This window comes from Mauremys mutica, chromosome 3 (genome assembly GCF_020497125.1).
Source record: "Mauremys mutica isolate MM-2020 ecotype Southern chromosome 3, ASM2049712v1, whole genome shotgun sequence".
Taxonomy (NCBI): Eukaryota; Metazoa; Chordata; order Testudines; family Geoemydidae; genus Mauremys; species Mauremys mutica.
In genome coordinates, this window is record NC_059074.1 from 1,088,389 (window position 1) to 1,105,965 (window position 17,577).

The window sequence follows — 17,577 nt, forward strand, 5'->3', positions numbered from 1 at the left end:
TATTCAGGTGCCTAATTCCCATTGAAATCAACGGTTTTAGGTACCTAAACACCTTGAAAAAGCTGGCTCTTACTTGCTACGCCAGAGGCCAGTAAAACCTTCAGGCCAGGTTCTCTCCTGCTGTAATGCCATTGAGTTCTAGCTGCGGGAGGGCAAAGCAGAACTGGTATTTACAGTGCTCACAACCGAACCTAACCTAAGAACGGCCATACGGGGTCAAAGCAAAGGTCCATCCAGCCCAGTACCCGTCTGCCGACAGTGGCCAGTGCCAGGTGCCCAGAGGGAATGAACGGAACAGGGAATCATCAAGTGATCTGATAACAAGTGATCAAGTGAACTGAAGACAACCTGTTAGCGGCAATGCATGACTCCACACAGAGTACCGCTGGCTGTCTCGGGCCTGGGAACAACATGTGTCAGGCCCGGGTCACTGGGTACTTTGGCAGGGTCACGGCGCGGCCGCCCAGCTCAGCTTCTGCTAAGAGCTCGAGAGAACGGCGCCCAGGCTGCCTGCTTAGCCTGCTCCTGCAGCTGCTGCCGGGCTGAGTACGGACGCTCACCTGCCGCAGCGGGCAGGATGCCCAGCGCGTAAGCCTTAGGGGCGCATGGCTAATTCAATGGGCCTGTGCTGCAGGCTGGCTGCTCCATCGGCTCTACTAGCACAGATCCCCGTGTGTGAATGAACCCCAAAGGGACCCCAGCATGGGCTGGAGAGTCTGTACTTCAGATACAGCTGCAGGATCCTGTGTCTTGGTTACTCCAGATATAAAATGGGAATAATGATACTCACCTCCTGGAGGGGCAGGTACTTGTGAGGACACCTCTATCGAGCCAGAATCATCCGCACTAGTATCCCAGGCCCCCTCAAGGAAGTTACACCGGGAATAAATTTGGACCACTAGTTTCTACTGGGCCAGATTTTCATGCCCCCCTCCGCTTGCTCACCAGTCCTGGTGCCAGCCCTGTCTGGGGAGACTCCCAATGCCTCATACGTCCCTTCCCCCCCCCCACAGAACGACTTCTGCGGCACTTTCGGTACAATAATTAACTACTGCAGTGGCACTGTTATGCCCTGCTACCCCGCTTGTTCCTGAAGTCCATGACGAACGTCATCTACAGCCGCCTGGGAAAGCCCCTGGCGCAGAGCAGGCCCAAGGGATCCTGTTGGGGAATGCACGGCAGCGGAGGAAGGCTCAATCCATTGAGTGCAGACACCACCGGTTGTTACAAGGGCGTATTTTGCCCGAGGTGCAGTTGTGCTCAACTGCAAACCCCGGCTGCAGAATCACAAGCGCCTCGCCACTTGTCAGTGTAAGCAGGGTCTGCATGAGTTCAGCCCTGACACCTAGTGATGAGCTGGTGGAGAAGACTTCAGCAGCTGACCTCGTTTGCATGGACACACCCACGCTGCCTAGGCACGCAGCATGATGGGGCCGTTTGGCTGGCTTGCGCCCATCGCTAGATCCACTGGAGGGGTCTGGTGTTGATCAGGGAAGGCTTTAGTGCACTAGAGCTGCTCTGTCTTGCACTGGCCAGCACCCACTTGACACAGGCCAGGGGATTCAGAGCTGGAGCTCCAGTGCAGGCCCATTACCACGAGCATCTTCAATGGAGTTACTCCAGGGATGAATCTAGTCCATTATCTTAGCTGCCTTAGATGCAGAACATTCCTGGTCCCCCTGGCACAGGTGCTTGGCCATCCGTGCAGACTGCTTTGGTGGGGCAGCTGCGTGACGACGAGTCAGAGGGCTGACTGGTTCTGGGTGAGCTCAGGGATAAGTGTGCACTGTTATGGGGTGTGCAGGCTACTGGGCCAGGAGGATCTTTAATCTGAATGCCCCATCAGTGCCCAAGCTACGCCTTCCTGGCTCTGCCTGTGCTGGGGAATCTAGTCGAGGCAGATGTCTATCAGGTAACATCCAGCCTGACTCCCAGTGAAGCAGGGAACCAGGGTTTGCTTCGTCCAGGATCCCAGACTACTATAGTCTCAAGCGTCTTTGAGAGCAAAAGGTGAATTCACTAGTGTTCCTGCTGGGATGATAGTAGGGGGTGGGTGGGACGTGAGAGATGGTGAGTGTATGAGCATTTACACCACTGACCCCTTCTGGAGGGAATCAGAACTGCTCCGCTCTATACCGCTAACAGCTAACAGAGATGTTCCTGCAGCTCAAGGGACAGGGGCAAAAGGTAATAATTGGAGATATACCAATCTCCTAGAACTGGAAGGGACCTTGAAAGGTCATCAAGTCCAGCCCCCTGCCTTCACTAGCAGGACCAATTTTTGCCCCAGATCCCTAAGTGGCCCCCTCAAGGATTGAGCTCACAACCCTGGGTTTAAGCAGGCCAATGCTCAAGCCACTGAGCTATCCCTTCCTCCCTCCCTGTGATTTAAGGGCAGGAGGGTCTGAGTTCTAGCCCTGCTTTCACCGGCAGTGTGAAGTCTCTGCTGGCCCTGCAGGCGTTACGTGATACGTTCCCCTCCTGGCCATTCCAGCAGCGTTTGTGCGTCTGGTAGAACAGGCACGATGCTGCTCCCAGCAATGGCCAATATAAAACTGTCACAAGCCAATGTCCATTTCTAGCTTGTCCCCGTTCCCTTGGCAGAGAAGGCAGAGCCACATCACCACCACCTCGGAGCGCCTGGCTGCTTTGGATCTGACAAATCTGGGGTCACAAAGTCGAGGGAATAAAAACGTCCATCAGCAAGTTCTTGCCGTGGCGGGAAGACAAGTCGGTCGACCAGAGATGGTGCTGTCCTGCCGAGTTCGGATTGTAGCCAATTACTTCCCATTAACCCTCCATAAACAATTCCTCTCCCTTCATGGCACTGGGGCCATTCAAACACTCTGTCCCTCCCCAGAGACGTTAAGCCAAGCTAGACACACTCAGGTCCGACACCTTTTCCCTTCTAAGCCAGTTCCTGTAACCCCCTCCTCATTTTCATTGCTCGCCTCTGAATCCTCCTCCTCTATATCCCCAAAGCCCAGGCCTGGGTTTGTACATTAGCGTGTGAATTATTGAGAAAGTGCTGCCTCAGTGTTTGGCTTGTGATCAGTCTTCTCCTACCCCTCCCTCCTCCTGGCCAGGCAGGAGAGGATGAAATATTCAGCAGCCATCTACACAAGACGTTACTTCTAAGTGTTTCATAATTCATCGAACGTCCCGCTCCTTGCCCGTCTCCTCTGCTGACAGAAAGGCAAAGAGTGTTTCCGGGTCACTCCGGACATCTGCAGTGACCTCGGCTGTGTCAAACACACTCTTGCTGCCAGCTTCCTCCCAGGGCTGCGGGTTCTTCTCTCCTTATTAGCGACCTCCTCCCGGAGCCTCTGCTCCCTTCAGGGGAGCAACATGTGCATCTTGCCAGACCGCCTGGGGCCTGCATCTCTCCGGACTGGACTTTATCTTCTAATGTGTTTGTGAATCAGTGTGCGAGATAGTCACCTTTCACATGTCCGGTGCTCCAGCCACGCTCTTGTCCTGGTCATTGTCACCCACGTGGGACTTACCTTCTTTCAATCCATCCCTATACTAGCCTAACGTGACTCCCCTGGCTGGGTCAGCAGGGGCAGGTATTGAACTCAGAACTTCTGGATCCAAAAAGCGCATGTCTCTAAAGAACCTCTCTCCTTTAGCGAGAAACACTAGCTATGGACTAGCCCCCAAAGGGGGCTGAGAGCTGCGCTGAACTAGCATGGGTGAGACCAGGAACAGCCTCCCCATTAACCTGCATCCACTTCCTCCCACTCGTCCTACAGTTGATACCTGCCCCAATCACCGCATTCTGCACGTGCCCTGGCAGCCTGGGAGCTTCTAGGCCCGGGATCCATTTTCTTTATGGCACAACGACTTATTGTAAAGCCCTGGACAATGACTGCTAGCACAGCACACCTCATCCCCCCATCCCTCCACTCCCAAACACCCAGCACAAGGTGCGTGAAGAGTTCAGGTTTTAAGCCCAGAAAACCCAGGATGGTAAAGGCCAGATGCTCCATCCTGTCCCCATGGCCAGGTTTGGTTTGCACGCTCTGAATGACTGTGTTAGCTTTAGCGAAGGTCTGAAGCCAGAACCCTGGCTCTGAACCGCTTGGAGTTTCTGCAGGTTTGGCTCTGGGTCAGAACCGAACCCAGCAAGGGCAATTTGCCAGTTCTGATTCAGCGGAAGTCTTGCAAGTACGGCTTTCGAGTTCATGTCAGCGTCAGCTCAGAACTCAAACCTAGTCCTGCTCCAGCCCTGAACCCCAGACTTCATTCATCCTTGAACTCCAAAAGTGAACCTCGACTGATTCGTGACCCCCAAACCCCAGCCCTGATTCAGCTGTGAATCCCCCCAAAGCAGCAGCTTCAGCCTCCTCCAAGCTCACAAGCTGAACACAGCCTGCTTAGCCTGCCTCTCGCTGGCCGTCTGGCTCCCATGAACACCCCAGCGCTGGTCGTGGGTGAGAGCAGAACCATTCATGGTGGATGTATTCAGCCCTTTGAGACGGGCCTAACCTGCAGCACTACCACGGTCTGGTAGTCAGGGCTTCTGGGACGTGCAATGCACAGGGGACAGCTGGAAGTTACGGACTACAACTGCAAGGCATGCCGGGTGGGGAGATTAATAGATTATGAAACCAAACTGCACCATTTTGATCATCTGGTCTGACCTCCTGCATAATGCCAGCCAGAGAACTGCCCCCCAGTAATTCCCGTTTGAACTGCAGCAGGTCTTTTAGAAAATCATCCAATCTCAATTTAAAAATTGCCAGCGACAGAGGATCCACCACAACCCTTGGCAAATTGTTCCAATGGTTAATTACTGTCACCGTTAAAATGTGCAGCGGCCAGTTTAAGCCTGAGCGGCTTCCGTGGCCATTCCTTTGTCTGCTAGATTGAAGAGCCCTCTCTTAGGAAATTTCTGTTCCCCCTGCAGGCACTTAGAAACTGTGATCAAGTCACCCCTGAAACCCTCTCTTTGATAACAGAAATCAATTGAGCTCCTTGAGTCTATCGCTATAAGGCAGGTTTCTAATCCTTTAATCTTTATCATGGTTCTTCTCCGAAACCTCTGCAATTTATCAACATCCTTCTTGAACTGCGGGCACCAGAACCGGAGACAGGATTCCAGCAGTGGTCCCACCAGTGCCAGATACAGAGGTCATCCTACTTCAGATTCCTGTGTATACATCCAAGGATCCAAGCCTTGCTGGCCACCACGTCACACTGGGAGCTCACGTTCAGCTGATTATCCACCAAGACCCCCAAATCTCTTTCCGAGTCACTGCTTCGCTGGATAGAGTCCTCCATCAGGTAAGCATGGCTTACCTTCTTGGGTCCTAGATGTATACATTTACAATTAGCCATACTAAAATGCATATTGTTTGCGTCCACCTAGCTTACCAAATGATCCGGATCACTGTGTATCAGTGACCTGCCCTCTTCATTATTCATCACTCGCCCAGTCTTTGGGGGATAGTCAGACATTATTAGCCATGATTTTGTTTTCATCCATATCAGTGATAAAAACATTAAGTGGCGTAGGGCCAAGAACCGATCCCTGCAGGGCCCATTAGAAACACGCCCTCTCGATGAAGATTCCTCCTTTACAACGATAATCGAGGCCTATCAGTTCGCCAGCTTTTAATCCAGGCAATGTGTCCTATGTTCATTTCATGCTGTTCTGGTTTCTTAATGAGAACGTTGTCCGGTACCCAGTCCAGCACCCTACAGAATCTGAGTCTATCACATCGACCGGTATCAACCTAACTTGTAATTGGGCCCCAGGTTGGGGCTTCCAGTAGAACATGGAGCAGGTGGGAATTTATTGTAAACCTGGTGGAAGGGCCCGGGACCAAAGCCTGGGGCAGGTCCGATTGATTTTGTTTGGCTTTACCAGGCACTGGGAAGAGTCTGTGCTCTCAGGAGAGGTGGGGGAGGAAGAGCCCTGTGAAGGGGTACTGGCCTTTCATTTACCCCCAAAGGGTGTGGACTCACCCCTGCGGCGCCTCCTGCTGGTCGTCGGAGGGAATTAGCTCGTCCCAGCTCCGGAGCGCCCTCTGCAGGCCGGTGATCTGCCTTACCCCACTCTGGCCCCCATGTCCCTTCCAGGACCCGGTACCCCGTTATCTGGGATGCTGCCCCCTGGCAGTAACCCCACAGTTCTGGGTCTCCCCCTCCCAGGGGAACCCCCACCCACTATCCCCACCTCACCTCAGTCTTGGCTACTGCCAGTCATCACTTAGCCCCCGTTCCCTGGGGCAGACTGCAGTGTCTCAGCCACTCATCACAGGCAAAGGGGTTTGGACCTGCTGACTCTGCCTACCCATGGGCTGCCCCTTTGCAACCCCAGTACCCAGTTGGCCTTCCCCTAGGCCTGCAGCCTGGGGGTTTCCAGGCCAGAGCTCCCCAGCTCCTCTGGCCTCCCCCCAGCCCTGCTCCACCTTAGGTACCCAGGTACACTCCCTAGCAGCCAGGCCCTTCTCCCTCTAAAGGCAGAGAGAGAGTATTTGCTCCTGGCTTCCTTGGTCTTTGTAGGGCCAGCTGGGTCTGTTTGGGGCATGGCCACAGCTGAGGCTGTTTTCCCCCAATCAGCCCAGCTTTCCCTGCCACAGCCCTCTCGAAGGGCTGGTTTAAGCCCTTCCGGGCAAGAGCGGGTGACCACCCCGCTACATACCCCCAAAGGGGAAGGATCTGCTGGAGAGTTAAGCCAACCAACAAGCTGGGGAAACTGAGGCAATGGTGGAGTGGCAAGCCACGGCCACTATCAGCAAGAGCTGCTGGTCAGGGAGCTCAGTGTACGCAAGGCGTTTCTCGGCCCAGCCCATCACACGCCTGGGCGGCTCATCTCCAAAAGCATCCCTTCACCACTGACTCGTTTCCATGGAGATCACGCCGGGAGGGCGGGAGCGGGACGTGTGACTGCCTGCACAGCTGAGGCTGGAGCCACGCTGGAGGGAGATGGTTGAATACGATTCCTGCAGCCACGCTGAGCGGGGACGCCAATGAGACAGGGAAAGCTATGAGATATTCCCCACACAACAAGGGGGCTGGGGGAGCCTTAATACCAGAGAAACACAGGAGCTGCCAGGCGGCAACAGACCACAGGCCCATCTACCCCGGCATCCTGGCTCCAAGAGCAGCCAGCAGAAGGTGCTCCAGAGAAAGGTGCACGAAACTGCAGCGGCCATTAACGGGCTAATCTGTCCCCAGGGAAAACTTCATTCCTGGCCCCCATAATGAGAAAAACTTGAGTGTTTTTAATAAGACGTTCAAAGCTTTCTAAGAAGCGCTGTGATGAATGAAAAAAGAATCCTCTCTCGCAGTGCCATTCCCTCCGGATATAGCCAAGGCACTGCTTGACTTCCGATCAGCTACACACACACGGGCCGCATCCGGAGCCGACGTAAAGCAGCCGAGATCCACTGAAGTCAACGATACTCCCCTGTGTTACCCCTGCCAGGAGTCTCTAATTCAAACAGGATTTAATTGGGGGAAGTCCTACGTTATACAGGATGTCAGGCTAGTAGATGATCACTCTGCGCTTCCTTCTGACCTCAGGATCCATGAAAGTCAGCACAGGAGCTGTCCCATTATTCTGAATGTGAATTCCTGCAAGGGTTTGCTAAAACTAACAATTAAGTCACTGCAGCAACTCCTTATCTCCTGAGGTTGCTTGGCAGAGTGGCTGTGGTTCCCTACACTTCATTTATTTACCACACACTTTATTCCAAGCGTTTGAAAATAAGACTGTTATGCATTTTGCAAACGTAGCACAGATGTGGGAACTGAGGAGGCTGTGCTGCAAAGGGGATAATGGCTGAGGGAAACAGCTCGGTAAGCTTTAATTAAAAAGGCTCTGACAGTTATGCTTGTTCTAGGGGGGGAAATGTACTGCTTCATTCTGATTCAAGCTCCAGGTCACAGACAGACTGACTGAGGGTCAGGAGGAAATGGAGCACCTGAGATAGTGCTGCATGTAGATCTAACGTACTGAAACCCCTAGCACCAAAAAATCAGGCAAGCCCCTCCCCCGCAATCATGACACTAAACCCCCACCATCACTTTGGGGTCTTTTTATTTGCCTTCTGGTTTTTGAGTCTAGGCTGTTTTTGCACAACCACAAGAGCAGGAGATTGACCATTTCTATTTAATGAAAGCAGAGATTCTCATGCACTCCCACGACTCCAGAATAGGGTGACCAGACTGCAAGTGTGAAAAATTGGGATGGGGGTGGGGGGTAATAGGAGTCTATATAAGAAAAAGCCCCAAATATCAGGACTGTCCCTATAAAATCGGGACATCTGGTCACCCTACTCCAGAAGCTGGGGATCCAGAAAAACACCATCTTCTGCAAGGGCTTATTTGCCAAACCCGAATGATACATGGAAACCTTGATGTGTGAAATCTGTTGAGTTCCCCCCCCCCCCCAGAGCCTGCAAGCTGAAGGGGACAGGACATCCCAGGTGGGGGGAAAATGGGACTTGCCCAAGAAAATCTCAAGATGGTGAGCAAACTTGTAACCATCTCAGCAGGAGCACGGGCAACACCCATTTTAAAAGTCAGCTGGAAATACATAAATGTGTATGTCCGTAAGCACTCGGATCCGTTTGGCTCTCTGCGTTTCAAAGCACTTCAATCACTCAGAGCATTTTCTGGTTGAAGGTTTCATAATTTTTCATTTGGCAAGTATATCTAGAGGCGGTAACTGGGCATGTGCTTTTCGTTTAAAGACGAATGAAAATCTTTTCTCTCTTTTTTTTTTTTACTTTAGAAATCTGAACATAGAATGTAAAATCTGGGTTTTCAGGATGACCCTGCTGTGTATTCTGAGCTCTCAAATCTTAAACAAAGGGCCGCTGAGCCTTCAAAGAGATCCTCTCTCCAACAAGGGCGCTGGTCAACAAAATTAAATAAGTGTTTTTAATGGCTGGGAGGTGTAAAAAGACCAACTAAAAATCTTCTTCATTGCTTGGCTTTCACCATCTTGGCTCTTGTGATGTCACCGATTGAATGGTCCTCAAGTCGCCACAGAGTTTCGTAGCTTAGACAGACCTGGAATTTCTAATGTAGAACCCCCCCGCCCCACAGGCAGAGGGAACCCTTCTCTGTCAGCAAAAGCCCATGCTGCCTTCGTACACCATAAAGAAGCTAAAGAAAAGGCACAAACAAGGCCGGCTCCAGACACCAACCGACCAAGCACGTGCTTGGGGCGGCACCTTGGGGCGGGGCGGCGCTCGGGGTTTGTTTGGGTTTTTTTGGTTTGGCTGGGCAGCGCTGGAGGGTTTTGGGGTTTTTTTGGTTCGTCCGGGCAGTTGTCATTCACTGTACACCCAATACACCGATTCAAGCAAATCAGGGCTGTTTCCTTCTCTCGTTGACTTAAACCCAGCTCTTTGTAAGCAAAGATTATTGTAATTCCATCCTCCCCCACGAGAGACCCTGACTCCACAATTCATTGTTCTCTGCCGCCTTCTCTTTGGTTAACACACGGCCTGTTCTGAGCAGCCTCCCTTTCCAGATGCCCGCGCTCGGCATTTCACAGCCACGCGTTGGCGAGCTCTGCGTTTACTGCTCCACCACGGTTCAGGAAATGAACCAGAATAAAACCTGCCCCTTGAAAACGCTCTGAGCGGCTGAACTGGTTTAAAACGAGCTAGTGAGTCAAGCAGGTCGTAGTGGTCAGGTAGGTCATCTGGTCCCCCCCCCCCCCGCATGGCGACCACCTTTCCAAAAGGCAAAAGCAGGACACGTGCAGTAGCCGGGGCCACAGTGGGGTTTCATCTAACTCGCTGCTCGCTCAGTTCAGCCAAATTAGTGCACAACAGCCAGGGCTTAATTTGGGCGAGGGCTTGTCAGGGCTGAGCCCCGGCACCTCCAAGCCTGGCAGGTCACAGCCCCAGCTCCTCCGGGCTTCCGCATCCGTTATGAATGTAAAAAAATTGCTTGAGCCCCGGCACCTCTTTCATTACAAATTAAGCCCTGACAACACCCTGACCAGATACTGTCCACCCCACGCAGATCAAATTCTGTTGATATTTTCCAACAGGTTAGGGAAGTTCAGGTTTCAGAAAGCTGGTGAGGAGCGACAGAAGAGTCTAGCAAAGGAAGGGAAGATTTTAGATGCTATTTGTGTCATGTACATGCTATAATAAAAATTAATCATAGAACCATCGGGTTAGAAGGGTCATCTAGTCTAACCCCCTGCCATAGATGCAGGATTTGTTGTGTTTAAACCATCCAAGAGAGATGGCGCCAGCCTCTTTTAGAAAACCTCCAAACTTCCACAGACAATTTGTTCCATTGAAATGAAATGCAGCTCTTATCTAGCACTGTCCATCGATAGATCTCAAAGGAAATCAGTACTAAGATCCCCATTTCACAGATGGGGAAACTAAGGCACAATGACTTGCCCAAGGTCATCCAGCAGACCAGTGACAGAGCCAGGAATAGAACCGAGGTCTCTGGAGCCCCAGTGCTATGCTCTATCCAACAAGCCATACTACCTCCCACCACTGAAATGCAACCACCTCTGGGGGCAGCACATGGGAGCTAGTTTAAACAGTGCACGGCAGCACTGTTGAAGACATGTCCAGTGCAATGTTATATCCAAATGGAACTGCACTGGGAAATTTTCGGCAGGCAGGTTGGAATTACCCAAGCTGGAACTGGGTCAGAAGCGGAAGATAACATTTCTGCTCTGCTGCAGGAAGTGCTCTGGGTTCTTTAATGGCCACAAGGGGTCAGAACCTCGGTTTTACTGAAGCACCTTCACTCACACAGCACCTCCTAGAGCCCTGGCCCAAGCACTTACTAAGGAGACAAGCGGCCCCCACTGAATCCCAACCACCCCATCCTGGGTTTTCCTTCGAGGTCTCCCATCCAAGCATGGACCAGGCCTGAGGCAGGGTAAGCCGGGGAGAGCTGCCAGGATCACAGCTGGCCGAGAGACGACTTCTCCTTTCCTTTCCCAAGTTGGGCTGTTTTCCCACATTCTGCGGTTGCTACAGTGATGCTGCATTTGATCACTGCATTCATTCTTGGGGACCGAAATGGCACCAATTGGGAGCCCGGGCCTGAAAGCCTTGGGGGAGGCGGTTTGAGACAAAGGAGCTGAATTCTGCAGCGATCTTCAGAGTCAGAGATGCCTTATAACAAAGGCCCAAACAAAGCCCCTTTTCACACTAGCACAACATTCAAAGCTCTTGGGATTAGTCTCTTTGTTGCTCCAGGTAATGAAATCCAACCCCCAGCTATTGTCTCCCGCTCTGGCTCAGTGGCATGTAGGTGGAATGCTCTTTGCGCCCGCCTCTGCTCCGGGTTCCCAGCGCCGACACATTCACAATGCAGCTTGGAGCCGGGCGGCAGGCGGGACTGCAGCTTCCAACAGTGGAGAGGGCGAGAAACAGCTCTGACAGAGCCCCCCCCCAGATCTCAACGCACTGCACAAAGGTGGCCAAGTATCATTAGCCCCATTCCATAGATGGGGAAACTGAGGCACAAGGCACTGCAGTGCGTCACCCAAGGTCGCCCAGGAAGTCAGAGCTGGGAGTAGAAGCCAGGTCTCCTGAACCCCCCCGGACTAGTGCACTGTCCATTGAACCATGATGCACCCCTGACTGGTAACCAGTCTAAAGAGGTTGACCCCTTCAAGGGCCTGATTCACTCTCCTAACCCAGCTCGGATTGCCCTTGGCTCTCCCTGCACCCCCCCCCTTGCATGTGTCCCCCTTCCCTTCACACACCCCTTCCCCCCATCCCAATCTGGCGCCTCTTAGGGGACGTCCACATGGCGAGCAGAAACCCGGGGCAGCGAGTCGCAGAGAGCCCTGGTCTGTAGACTGGGGCTCACGCTAAGGCAGTAAAATGAGCTTGTACACGTGCGGACTCACCCCTGCGGCGCCTCCTGCTGGTGACTTCTGGGAATTAGCTTGTCCCAGCTCCGGAGCGCGCTCTGCAGGCCGGTGATCCGCCTGTCCCCTGGACCCTGGTACCCCGTTATCTGGGGTGCTTCCCCCTGGCAGTAACCCCCCAGTTCTGGGTCCCCCCTCCCAAGGGAACCCCCACCCCACTATCCCCACCTCGCCTCAGAACATGGCTACTGCCAGTCACCATCTAGCCCCCACGCCCTGGGGCAGACTGCAGCGTCAGCCTGCTCTTCACAGGCAAAGGGGTTTGGACCTGCTGCCTTGGCCTACCCCTGGGCTGCCCTCTGCAACCCTCAGTATCTGGTGGCCTTGTGCTAGGCCGCAGCCTGGGGCTTTCCAGGCTGGAGCTCCCCAGCTCCTCAGCCTTTCCCCAGCCCTGCTCCCCTCAGGTTCCCTGTCTCTAGCTCCCTGCAGCCAGACCCTTCTCCCTCTGTAAACAGAGAGACTCCCTGGGCCTGTGGCTCACAGCCTTTTGTAGGGGCCAGCTGGGCCTGATTAGGGCATGGCCCCAGCTGAGCCTGCTTCCCCCAGTCAGCCCCAGCCCCAGCCCTCTCCTGGGCTGTTCTAAGCCCGCAGGGCAGGAGCAGGTAACCACCCCGCAACAGAGCTGTGTCAACACTGGGGCTCTGGCTAATGCTGGGAGTCTGAAGCCCACCCCTCTCCCAAGGCTTCAGCGCCCGAACACCAGCCCAGGCTCGAGCGTCCGCACTGCTCGTTTTAGTGCCAGCGGGCGAGCCCGCCAACCTGAGTCTGTAGAGCTGGGCTCTGCCCGTTTCCACTTGCTGTGTAGACGTACTGTGCACATCTGGTGCGTACACCCCTCCCCCCCCACGTCTCTTGTTCACACCCACTCAGGGCTCCTGCACGATGCCCACTGCCGGCAGGTTTCCACTGCCTGTGCCCACCTGATTGCCCTTCTCCCCGCCTCCTTCTCACTCCCTGCCCCTTCCCCCTCCGTGTGCAGGGCAGAAGCACCTGTTCACAAAGGATTTTGAGATTTGGCTTTGCTCTGAAATGGAGCAAAAAACCCCAATTTTGAAACTCTCCACAAAGGAAAAGCCCCCCAAACTGTTTATGTCGAGTCATTAAAACGCTTTTTTCGATTTCAACTCTTTTGACCAGGTATTATGCTATCAACACACCACAACGTGAAATTAGAACGTTCTGCAGCAAAAAAAGTTGTTTCACAAAGAAAAACGGAAACGGTTCACGTCAAAAGTGTCAAGCAGGCGTTTGGATGGGGTGGGCACCGGTTCCCATTTCTTTTTCTGCACAAACTTCTGGCCACAAAAATCGGCCCGATGTCACAAAGCATTTTGATGTCGATGGAACTGCAGATTCAGATGGAAAATGGTTCCATCAGAGTTTTTCCAGCCAGCGTGACTTGTAGCCCCTTTAATAGATCCCAAGGCTGGAAGGACCATTGTGATCATCTAGTCTGACATCCTGCCTAACACAGGCCAGAGAACTTCCCTCAAACAACTCCTGTTTGAACTAGACCCAGGGGCTCCAGAACGGGGGAGGGAACAGACAGGAGTGGAGAGGAGTGAACAGGGGGTGGGGAAAGAGGAAAGGGGCAGTGTGAGGGCAGGGGTGGCGTGTGGGGGGGGGGTGCTCAGGGAGAAGGAGCAGTGTGGGGGGATGGGCCTGTTCCCCCCCCCCCACCTTTAGGATCCTTCCGCTGTTCCTGACTAAAGCTGATCTTTTAGAAAAACATCTAAACTTGATTTTAAAATTGCCAGTGATAGAGAATCCTGCCCATCCTGAGGCCAGTTGTTCCAATGGTTAACCCCCCTCACTACTAAACATTTACTCCTTGTTTCCAGTCTGAATCTGTCTAGCTTCAAACTTCAAGCCATCGGATCCTGTTAGACCTTTGTCTGCTACACTGAAGAGCCCTCTGTTGTCATATTTCTGTTCCCAGTGAGGCTCCTTTTAGGCTATGATCAAGCCACCCCTTCGCCTGCTCTCCGTTCAGCTGTATGGACAGATGTACAGCGTACTGCCACCCATCCTCCCCTTGGCTGGCTTGCCATAACATTTGGGGGGCCTTAAAAATGGTTCTCCAGGAAAACCCTGCGTGTCCTGCCATTGGCTCTCGAAGAGCCAGGCCATCTGGCGCATTTCCCTCTGCCCTCCAGCGAGCCGGCAGACACGTGCCCGTCATAATGCGCTTGGGCCCCACGCCCAGCCCGGGGAAAGGATCGTTTTCCAAACTAATTAGCTGTGTGGCAACTGCTACCCTGGGATGGAACAAAAGCCCCACAATGAGCCATGCAACAGCATCTCAGCTGCAGCCCTTTCAATAATTCACACCGAGCCAGCGTCGGGTGTCATGTCTTTATCTGCAACTCCAGTAGATATCCCTTACCAACACCTGTGCATTATTCAGGAGAAACAAGGATTGCCTTCCCCACCAGGGAGAGAAGGCTCTGTGTCCTGCGTTGCCTCATTCCCCTGCCACTGTAGGATTTAACATTGGGCTAAGTCTCAGGGGACCTGCAGTCAGTTCTGGTGTGAGTCCAGGGCAAGTCCCTTTATCTCTGCGTGTCTCCGTTCCCCAGCTGTGACATAGGGGTAATAACCAAATAGTAACACACCTGTGTGGGGGCCGGCAGTGTTTCGGGGTCCGTGTGCTCGCCCCACCCAGCACAGCAGCCTTGGGCCGGGAAGTCCTGACTGTTTAAGGACCTCCCACAGATATGCCAGCAAGGCAGCCGGACTATGCAACAATCAATACCAAAACACAGAGCTCTACCTTGTGAGCTAAAGGAGTCGCTCCATCAGCCAGTGGTGGTGCAAGGTTGTTAACCTCCATGTGGGCGAGCCACTAGAGGGAGATATGACAAGCTCAAAGAGGCATCCCAGGTCATTCCCCCGTTTGGGACAGCGGGTTGCTTTCGGGCACTATAGTGCTCTGCCACGGAGCCGGAACAGTGCCACTTGAAAGCGTGGCTCTGCTAGCAAACGTGCCTCTGTACATGGCTTCCTATTGAATGTCTCCAGGCCAAACTTTCAGAATTACTCAGCCCCCACGTAGGCAGGAGTAAGCGGCCAGATTTCAAAGAGAGCTCAGCTCACTGGATCTGGCCCCAAGTGCTCAAGGCCAGATTGAGCTTAGTCAGTTTATCTAGGAAAAGGCTCCGGGGTGACTTGATCTGGGGCTGTAAGTACAGACTTGAAACAAGTGTAAACGCTCCCAGCTGGTGGCTCTGAAGACCCAGACAGGGGGAGAGACCCTGCGTCACACCCTGGCTTTTAGACCGTTAGTCTCTGTAACTCTTGCCTGCGTTAGGGTAGCTATTAGCAGCCTCCGCTGAGATCTGGGCCCCACTGCGCTAGGGGCTGCACAAACACAGAGTGAGAGCCACTCCCTGCCCCAAAGAGCTTCCAGCCCAAAGAGACAAGACAAAGGGCACGCGAGGAAACAAAGGCCTGGACAGACGCGACTAACCCAAGGTCACCCAGCAGGTCAATGGCTCTTCACTCCCAGTCCAGGGCTCTACCCGTGAGTTCAGATGTCGCCAGTCAGTGGCTGTCCCCAGGGGTGTTGCTCTCCCCCATCTCCCCGAGCTCTCTATTAGCTCACGCAGTAAGCGCAGCCTTTGTTGTGCTACAAGTCTTGGGTTCAGGGCCCGCTTGTGGTGCCTATACGTGTAGGTGACCTTGTTCTAGGGCTTGTGTCCCCTGCCGGAGACTCTCGTATGACTCCAGGAATGGCTGCGTGCTTCAGTAAAGCCGACGGTCGAGTCGTGGCGCAGAGCTGTACGTAGCATGTGGGGCCGTCCTTTGGACAGGACGCTGCCTAACAGGCATGGCATCTCGGATGGGTTTGTTCATACTTGGGGGTCAGGTGCTGATCTCTGGTGTGAAGTCTGGGCTGGGAGGTGAGCTGCTGGCCAGCTCTTTCCTCCGACACATTTAGTGCATGTCAAATCCACGTAGCCCCAGTTATCATCCAAAGAGCAACTCCCTCCCTGCTCCTAACCCAAATATCACACCACGCGCTCACACCTGTGTAACAAACTGGCTGCGTGCCTGCTCCTGGGCCACTGCAGGATAACAGCCTACAGCTGCTACCGGCTAATGGAATTACTCTTTTAGCTCCAGTATGGATAACCCGTCGGGGCAGATTGTTGACTTATATATATATAAAGCATTAAACATACATTTAAGTATTAATATAGCAGTTATATAGCCCAGACTAGCCTGTACCTTTGTTATAATCCTGTTCATTTATGCTAAGCATCCCATAAGACCTTGCAATAGTTTCGGTAAGATTTGATTTAAGAGATTGGGAAAGTTTTCAGTAGCAGGATCTATGATTGTTTCCTTGTAGCAACAGAAAGTGAATTACCCTCGCAAGCCTGATCTGGGCCTAGGAGGCGTGCTCATGCCCCTTGGCATGTGGAATGCATGTACCCGGAACAAAGCTAAGGGTGCATCACAAAGCTAACTGGTTATGCCTAGCTTCCAGCGACGGCTGCGGTACCTTTGACTGGTGAAGGGCTGAAAGCCAGTAACAGAGCCGACCAGAAGGGGAAGGGCATTGATCACGCCTGAGGCTGGGACCCACGAGCGATGGATTCAGACCACCGGGATCCAGGTTAGAAAACAGTTTCCGAAGTTGGGCTGGCCGAGCCCAGTCAACTGCCTCCCACGCTTAGTGATAGCAAAACTGGGGCTCAATCTAACTCTGCCCTTTTATTCCCTGTGGTGTCTGATCCCCATTAGCTGGGCAGAGGCTGAGCGAGAGTGACTTCCTCCCATGCGCATGGGAATGGCAACACGCAAGTCCCACTTCAGGGGAGTGGGTGGGTCAAAAGGGGATTTTACAGCCGTTCTGTGGGGTTCATTCCAACGCATGTAGAGACCCACCTTTGTAAAACACCCCTGTTTTGTCCGGTTATTAACTGCCTGTCAGTATAAGCAGTATGAGGACTGTAGGACTGCAGATCTGTCTTTCCCCTCCCCCAGTAGTGGGTATAATGATTGCAAATTTTAGCTGATTTCCAGGCCATGGACTCGGCTTGGTTCTAATTCAGGTAGTAAAGATTCCGGTGGACTTGGCTTGCTAGTCTCCTTGGAAGGTCTATTAACCTCTCTCTCTCTCTAGACAGAATCATGACACCAGCTAGCAGGGGGGTGGCCTATTCCACACGGCATGGGACTGGCCCCACCACCGGTGGTGGGGAAGAGAAGAACTCGCTCTCACCTGTTGGTGAAGACTTTGCTGTAGTTGAACACCTGGATCTCCAGCATCTCGTTGCCGTCAATATTGCTGGCGATCGGCCACCGGAAGGTCTGCGGGAAAACAATGGAAGGAGAAAGTTAGGGTTCTCCTGGGGTTTGTTCCAGGGGAGAGGTTACGTTGGTGGGTTTTTTGCACCCATAGGAATCAGATCCTCAGCTGGTGGAAATCAGCAAAACTTCCTTCATTATATTATCCGTGTTACAGTCGCTCCCAAAGGCTGCAGCTGAGATCAGTGCCTGGCACAGTACATAGAAAGTCCCTGCTCTGAATAGCTAAGGGCAGACAAAGGGTGAGTGGAGACAGAGGCGGAAATCATTTGGAAATGTTGGGAACCATTAGGAAAGGGATAGACAGTAAGACAGAAAATATCACATTGCCACTATATAAATCCATGGTACCCCCACAGCTTGAATACTGCGTG

The 17,577-nt window shown here is 53.0% G+C and overlaps 1 protein-coding gene across 1 annotated transcript in view; it reads right to left on the reverse strand.

Moving 5' to 3' along the window:
• The window catches only part of LOC123366017 (otoferlin-like), a 177,162-nt gene that overhangs the window by 100,475 nt on the left and 59,110 nt on the right, over positions 1 to 17,577 (reverse strand). The window contains exon 3 of the mRNA XM_045009095.1: positions 17,118 to 17,206. Coding sequence (XP_044865030.1) covers positions 17,118 to 17,206 — 89 coding nt within the window. The remainder of the gene's footprint in view (positions 1 to 17,117; positions 17,207 to 17,577) is intronic.